This window comes from Catharus ustulatus, chromosome 11 (genome assembly GCF_009819885.2).
Source record: "Catharus ustulatus isolate bCatUst1 chromosome 11, bCatUst1.pri.v2, whole genome shotgun sequence".
Taxonomy (NCBI): domain Eukaryota; kingdom Metazoa; phylum Chordata; class Aves; order Passeriformes; family Turdidae; genus Catharus; species Catharus ustulatus.
The window spans coordinates 3085074-3092862 of NC_046231.1; the positions used below are offsets into that span (position 1 = coordinate 3085074).

The 7789-nt window shown below is 48.5% G+C and overlaps 1 protein-coding gene across 1 annotated transcript; it reads left to right on the top strand.

Moving 5' to 3' along the window:
* Window positions 1-3258: 3258 nt before the first annotated feature.
* On the top strand, window positions 3259-7580 carry RRAD (RRAD, Ras related glycolysis inhibitor and calcium channel regulator). The gene is made up of 5 exons (XM_033070161.1): window positions 3259-3381; window positions 3990-4327; window positions 4456-4529; window positions 5036-5240; window positions 6707-7580. Exons 2-5 carry the CDS (start codon window positions 3994-3996, stop codon window positions 6982-6984), a joined length of 891 nt encoding a protein of 296 aa, XP_032926052.1. The 5' UTR covers window positions 3259-3381; window positions 3990-3993; the 3' UTR covers window positions 6985-7580.
* Window positions 7581-7789: the final 209 nt, after the last annotated feature.

Genomic DNA, 7789 nt, shown 5'->3' on the forward strand with positions numbered 1-7789 from the left:
ATTATTCCTAATCATTTGGGAAACAGTTTTGATGTAAGACAGCAGCAACCCCAAAAAAATGGAATTCAGTAAAAATATTAACTTATGTAAAAAAAAATAAATGCTATTTAGAATATGGCATTTGACCTTGAACAAACACTGATGAGGAAGAATCACATAAAGTTCATGCAGCCCCCAAATTTTTCCTTTTTAAGCTGAAAATGCAAAGGGGAGGGTGTTAGGTTTTACATGCTTGGTTAATTTTAGTTTAGTTTAACCTAGGTTATCACTGCACCCCCTGCAAAGTCTGTGCTTAGCATTTAGACCATGAAATGCCCTCTGCGCCTAGTACAGAATAAATGAACTCTTTTGGTTTTGTTACCCCAGGAATACATAACTGGAAAAACAGGATCAAACTGCATGTTTTGCATTTGCCAGATGATGAAATGTACTCAGGCAGAGAGAGTGCACTAGAAATCAACAGCGGCATTTCTCAAAAGCTTGAGGAAAAGTGAGAGGGAAAAGAAACAGAGAGAGAATAAAACAGAAAAGAGATAACAGGAAAAGGAAACTGGGTATGCTACAACAGTGAAATGCAAAGAAAGGCACTGTAAAGTGGAAAGTATATGAAATGAGGAAAATTAAAATCATGCAAAGATGAAATTAAACTTTAAAAAAGGTAATCCTTTTTTTAGAGAAAAGTAGAAGCTAGAACAATAGAAAACAAGGGTAGAAAAGCAAGGCGTGAAAATCTCTCTTAAATTGAAATAAATTACAGTTCATGTGACTGTTAGAAGCATGGTCACACAGAAGTGGAAATGGAGGGCAGGTGGGAAGGAGATGATCCTAAAGTCCTTCAAAGAAACTGAAAGATCACCATTTGAAGCCTGTGGACTCACAGTAATGTATACATGAAAATATAGTAATTGCAGTAATCACCAGCAAATAGGAAAAAACCAGCAATAATTACCAGCAAACAGAACTACATGCTATGTGAAGAAATATGTTATGTTTCTCAAGAGATTAACCTGAATTATCAGCTGATGTCTTCCAGCTTCACAAAATAGCTGGATCTATTAAGATCAAAGGAGGTGACCCAGCTGGTGACCCCAGTGCTGCCCTGGGCAGAAAGGAGCAGGAACAGCCTTGGCACCGAGCTGCTCTTCCCTCCAGGAACAAGCACAGTCCAAGGCCATCTCACTTTCCAGTAAAGGCACTCAAAGAACCCAGTGCCAGCTCCTGAGCAGGATCCTGTGACCATGGTGGTATTCTATAACTGTTAATTCATTACTTGTACCTGAGTGCTGGCAAAATACCCCAGTGTTTGCCGTGGGGTCCTGAATTTTCTGTATGATTTCTACTGGGTATCATTTTATTTTTAGTCCCTTTTCCTGCTGAAACACTGTTCTCTCAAAGTTTTTATTCATCACTTTGACACATGCCTTTCCTGATAGATTTTGGCTAGCAAGTGGTCTATCTCACATTTACAGCATTGAAACATCCAAAATTTTCATCAGAAAAAGCTCAGAATAAAATACAGCTTCTTTAAGTCGTGCCAATGAAATCCCCATTTTTAGTGTGTTTCCAGTCCAATAGTGCTCTCTGTGGCACAGAAGTGGCACTGTCTCTTTGGTTCTGTTGCTTCTCAGATTTCTCTTTTTTCATGCAGAAAAGAATTAAAAATACCCCCATTTCAGCTTTAAAGTGTGACCTTGACACACAGTGAAGCCACGCAGCAAAGGCTGCAGCAAAAGACATAAAAACTCCCTGAGAATAGTTTCAAGTGACAATGTTAGGCAGAAAACCCCCAAATTTTAAGGAAGACAAACCATATCTAGAAGAGTATTTACATAACTAATTGTCTCTCAATTCAGAACGATCAAGCCAGTTTGGCAGATTACAGTTTATCCAGCTAAAGTAACCGCAGTGTAGTTCCAATGCTAACCATAATTTTTTCCCATATGGTTCCAAATGCTAGCCAGAGGTTTCTAACTCAGCTCAGTTAGCTGAAGCACGCATATTTTGCCACCAAACTCCAACTATTCAAACTGGCAAGGCTATTTTGGTTGCTGTTTTGTGAGATACAACCTGCTGCAAGCACTTGGTGATCTTTAACTACCACATTAACACTCCCAACTGCAGTTTATCAGCACGAAGCAGCCAAAACCACCCCAAAAGCATCGACTGGAGAATTATAATTGGCTCCTGAAAATAACAGAATATTCACCCACCTAGCCCAATCCCAGAGAGGTTTCTTCCCCTTACTTTATTCCCTACATTCCTAACTTCGTTTCCATCACCTGGCTAGTTCTGGCCTTCTTTAACCTTGTTTCTGCCACTGATTTGGAGACTCTAAAACTGACACGAATTTGATGGCAGCGGTCCATGTCCAGAGTCACAGGGATTTTCCCACTCTGCTCGGGCTGTAATCTTTCTGGAGCAGGGGCCGGGGCTATTTTGGCCGTACAATGTCTGACATGTTTCGGTTGCTAGGAAAACAACAAACTGTATACAGGGCGCTGGGTGAGCCTCGCAGGAGACAAGTATAGTTATCTGCTGAGTCCTTTCTTCACCCGATCACATGCGAGTGACTGTGTTGCTCATGAGATAAGATTTTCTCTGTCCCACTTTGCTGCTCAGGTGAAAGCGAGAGGACGATTTGACCTTTACTTTTGATGTTGACCTCTCAAGCCCGTGGGACAGTGGCACTCCCGTGTGTGCGTGTGCTTCCCTAGCGTTGGGAAAAGCCAGCACAGGGCATGCAAACATTTTCTTGGCAGATATTTTCTAACGCTACTGTACATGCCGGGGGTACGCCCCAAATCCGCGCGGTGACAGAGCCCAGAGGAGCTCCCTGCGCGCTTTCACACGGGCTGGGAGGGGAAACCAGCGGCACACACAGCTAATGCTGGGGGCATTGCAGCGGGGGCATCCAGAGGGCAGCGGGGGCATCGAGAGCGGCCGGGCCCGGCAGCCGCACAGCTCGCACGGCCGCGCTCCCGGGCCAGCCCTCGCCTCCCCCGGCGCCTCTCCCCGAGCTGCCGCACGGGCGGGATCCCCGCGCTGACAGCCGAGCGGAGCGGAGCCGATCGTGCCTCCCCGCACCCCCGGGGGGCTCCCGCCTCCTGCCGGGCTCCCCGCGCCGCCGCCGCCCCCGCGCAGCGCACGGAGCCCGCGGGGGCGGTGGCGCTGCCGAGGATGCGCTGGCGGAGCGCCCGGCGAGCGTCACGGCGGGGAGGGGACGGCAGGGACGGCCCCGCGCCTCCGCCGGGACATAAAGAGCGGCGCGGGGAGCGGTGGCGGCAGCAGCGCTCGGGGAGCTCCTGCGGCGGCCACCGGGGAATCCCTCAGCGATCCCTCAGCCATCCCTCAGCGATCCCTCGCTCCGTGCAGCGCCCCGAGGTAAGCGCGGCTGCGGGGCCGGGGATGTGCGGGACCGGGGATGTGTGGAGCCGGGGCTGTGTGGAGCCGGGGCTGTGTGAGGCTTGGACCTTGGACTGTGCGGGGCTTGGACCGTGCGAGACCGGGGATGTGCGAGGTCGGGGATGTGCGGGGCTTGGACCATGCGGAGCCGGGGCTGTCCGGGGCTTGGACCTTGGACTGTGCGGGGCTTGGACCGTGCGAGACCGGGGATGTGCGAGACCGGGGATGTGCGGGGCCGGGGATGTGCGGGGCCGGGGATGTGCGGGACTGGAGATGTGCGGGGCCGGGGATGTGCGGGGCCGGGGATGTGCGGGACTGGGGATGTGCGGGACTGGGGATGTGCGGGACTGGGGATGTGCGGGGCTTGGGCCGTGCGAGACCGGGGATGTGCGAGGCCAGGGATGTGCAGGGCTTGGACCGTGCGGAGCTGGGGCTGTCCGGGGCTTGGACCTTGGATTGTGCGGGGCTTGGACCGTGCGAGACCGGGGATGTGCGGGGCTGGGGCTGTGCGGGTGTTGTGCCCGCAGCCCGGGCTCACAGCCGTGCCCTGCCCGCAGCCCGGGCTCACAGCCGTGCTCTGCCCGCAGCCCCATGACTCTGAACCGCGGGGACAAGCGGCGCGGCAGCACGCCGTTCGCGGCGCAGCAGCACCTGCACCGCCGCAGCATGCCCGTGGACGAGCGCGACCTGCGGGCGCTGCCACCCGAGGAGCTGTCGGGCTTGGTGCGCTGCACCTCGTACAGCCCCGGCGGCGAGCACCGCCAGAGCTGGGCCTCCGACTCCTCCGACTCCGTCATCTCGTCGGGCAGCGACTCGGACGGCAGCCTCTACAAGGTGATCCTGCTGGGCGAGCACGGCGTCGGCAAAACCAGCCTGGCGCGCATCTTCGGCGGCGTGGAGGACTGCGCGGAAGCGGAGGAGGCCGGTGAGGGCACAGCGGGCTCGGGGACCCCTGCTCGGAGCCTCCCCTATGGCTATCCCAGGCAGGGATGGAGGAGAACAACTTTTCTGCCGGACTTTTTTTTAACATTTATTTTTAAAATTTTTCCATAGGAAACACATACGACAGATCAATTATAGTTGATGGAGAAGAAGCATCTCTCGTGGTGTTTGATATATGGGAGCAGGTACTGACAGCTTTTTCCTCATGCTTTTTGCTTTATGACTTGGTCGGTAGTTCTCTTAAAAAAAAAAAAGAGCATAAATGGAACAACTGTGCCTATTTGTTCAATCAGATAAGTGACATTAAAAAATTAGAATTCATACTGCCTTTTGTTCTCTCTGGAATTAATTTCTTGTAGCTAGGCAGGCAGTTTAAAACCCTGAATAGAGCTGAGTGAGACTCTCTTAATGCTTTGAGTAATCAGTGTCATACATGAGCAGCCCAGGGAATTACTGTAAAATTAGATTGCCAATCTGATCAGTGCAGACCTGATACTATTTCTGGAAACAAGATGAATTTATTTTGTTTTGTATTTTAAATAACAAAATCTTTGACATTTTGGCTTACTTTTACTGACTTTTCATAATAAAGCTAAGGAAAAAAGCTTTGAAGTGCTTAGAGAAACAAATCATCACTCAGTGCTGATTGATTTTTCAGAATAATAAAACTATTTCTTGTCTGTTGTTTCAGGATGACAGCCAATGGCTCCAGAACCACTGCATGAAAATGGGAGATGCCTATATTATTGTATACTCAGTGACAGACAAAGTTAGTTTTGAAAAGGCTTCTGAGCTCAGAATCCAGCTGAGAAGAGCAAGGCAGACAGAGGACATTCCTATTATCCTTGTGGGAAATAAAAGTGACCTGGTCAGGTCCCGGGAGGTCTCAGTTGATGGTAAGAGACACTGAATTTTACAGGTGCTGTCTAAAGTAGCAGCAAAGGCTATGCAAGATCGTGGCCAATAGGAATGGTCTGGGTTTGATGTAGAAAAATGTGGGATTTGAGCATCACTGGGCAAGTGGAGCCAGCTGCTTTGTGCTGAAGGGCTTGGTGCCACAGGAAACACTGGGGAAGGTTGTGGGGGAAGATGTGTGGCTGTGCTGAGCTCTGAGCTGCAGTGTGAGAGGAAAATGCATCAGCTGCAGACTACCAAAGCCAGGCTTTGATTCTGTGGCATGTGTGCAGCAGCACTTGCCAGGCTGGGGCTGTGACAGTCTGAGCTGTGCTCCTTAAGGGACACAGTGCTGTGCCACAGACCCCAGGCAGCCCCAGGAAAGGGAGTCCCATGCAGCCTATGCAACCCTTGCTCCTGGAGGTGACTCCACGTTTGAGCTGAACTGGTGGGACCAGGCTCACACAGCTCAAGTGTCTTTTTGTGTATCTTCTCCAGCTGTGATCACTGAGAATTCTCTCAGCCAGTTCAAGCTGGCATTTAGGTACCTGGAGCACAGGAACCACTGCCAACACCACAGTCTTGATTCTGCTTATTTAAACACTTAGTGAGGCTTTCTATTTGGCTGGGTTTTGTTTTGGGGTGTTTTTTTTTTTTTCCATTGGAAAGGATACTCTGAAATATTGGTGCCTTGATGATGAACAGTCTCTCCCTATCTGGTTTGCCATACTCCCAGTGTTAAGTTCCTGCACAGGGATTTGAGTGGAGTTCATCAGGAGATCACTTTTACAGGCTGGAGCAGGGCATGGTTGACCTGTTCTAGTTCTGACATCTGTACTTTCCTCAGGTTTACAGCTCTGCTGTTATTTACCACAGCTGACTGTGAAAATTTGTGCTGCAGCATGTTCTAGGGTTAAGTGCTTATGTCCAGAGCACTGAATATCTTGTATTTCAAATTCAGCCCCAGTCAGATCAGTGGTGCACAACTTTGTGACCTCCACTGATGTGTTCAATGACTTGACCTTGTGGCCTGTATCAGCTCCGCTTCTATTGGTGTGGAAAACTCACTTGTTACTGCAAAGCAGAAGTGCAGAATTGTGCAATAGCTTTCAGAATGAACCCCATTTCTTTCTGTACCTCGCACTGTTCCCTATCAAACAGCAAGCATGCTTCCAAGGGCCTCTCCTGAACCAGCTTTAGCTCTTAAACAGTACAGGAACAGTCTGGCTGTAGGAATATTGCTGCCATATATTAATTTCCATTGATCAAATGAGATTTCTGACCATAGCACAACAAAACCAAGAAGAGTAAGGGGGCAAAACCATGAAGGCAAATTTGGCTTTTCCTATTTTGCAGTGAAGCTCTTTCATGGCATTGAAGGTGCTTCCCTTCCTTAGAGCCAGATGTTGTTTTGTTTTTCTGGAGAGAAAACATCTCCGCTCACCTTGCTGTTTGTGTTTCCGTGCAGAGGGCCGGGCCTGTGCTGTGGTGTTTGACTGCAAGTTCATCGAGACCTCGGCTGCCCTCCACCACAACGTGAAGGATCTGTTCGAGGGCATCGTGCGGCAGATCCGGCTGCGCAAGGACAGCAAGGAGGACAATGCCCGCAGGATGGCCAACACCAAGAGGAGGGAGAGCATCAGCAAAAAGGCCAAGCGCTTCCTCGGCAGAATCGTGGCAAAGAACAATAAGAAGATGGCTTTCAAAGCAAAATCCAAGTCTTGCCATGACTTGTCCGTGCTATAGGAGCTTTTGGCAAGGGCGGGTGTCGCACACGGGATGAACAAGCAGCTGCCTGCTCAGAGAAGTGTAGATGATCCTGCTGGTGATAACAGCCATGGCTTTCCCATTGAGACTCTCCTTAATGCCTTAAGGTGCTCAAGCAAGGCTGGAAGTTACACTACAGTGCTTCATTGATAAATGGTTTAAGTTTCAGTGTGTGCAAGTAAACGAACTAACTTGAAGTATGAGGCTTGACATGCCCATGTGTACGTATGTTCTATATCTTCTTGTCTTGTGGATACCCGAGATGCAAAGATAAGAAAGGATAACTATCACCATAGACTTGTCTCGTTTGCAGAGCAAAACTTAAACTTGTACGCAGGCTCGTACACTCTTTTTAGTATAAAGAAAGCAATGATGAATCTTTTTAAACTTAAATGTGGGGAGGGAGGAGTAGAACCACAGTAGAATGGGAGAAAACAAATTATATATATATTTAAATACAGAACAGATATCATTTTATGAAGTTAATTTGCACTTCCATTAACTGTTATTCAATTAATTGGTTACTTGTTTACATGCAGATTTTATAATAAAATATTATTTCCTGTAATAATAAACCGTGCTTTTCTCATAATGTGGATAAGGAATGAGAGAGCAGTATTTTTATACTGACCTTTCTCCAAATGTTATACACAGACTGAAGATTTACATGTGATAAAGTTCTGGAACAAGATTAATTGGGAAAATCATCTGTCCTTTTCTTTAATAGAGAGTTTATTTAAGAAGTAAACCCTGCTTTTATGCACACTCTACTTCAACAGTTGTT

Excerpts from the sequence above, each read along its gene's own strand:
- RRAD (XM_033070161.1), top strand. The coding sequence starts at position 3,994 with ATGACTCTGAACCGCGGGGACAAGCGGCGCGGCAGCACGCCGTTCGCG. Across the intron at positions 4,328-4,455 it reads CGCGGAAGCGGAGGAGGCCG|GAAACACATACGACAGATCA; the intron begins GTGAGGGCACAG and ends ATTTTTCCATAG. Across the intron at positions 5,241-6,706 it reads CCGGGAGGTCTCAGTTGATG|AGGGCCGGGCCTGTGCTGTG; the intron begins GTAAGAGACACT and ends GTTTCCGTGCAG.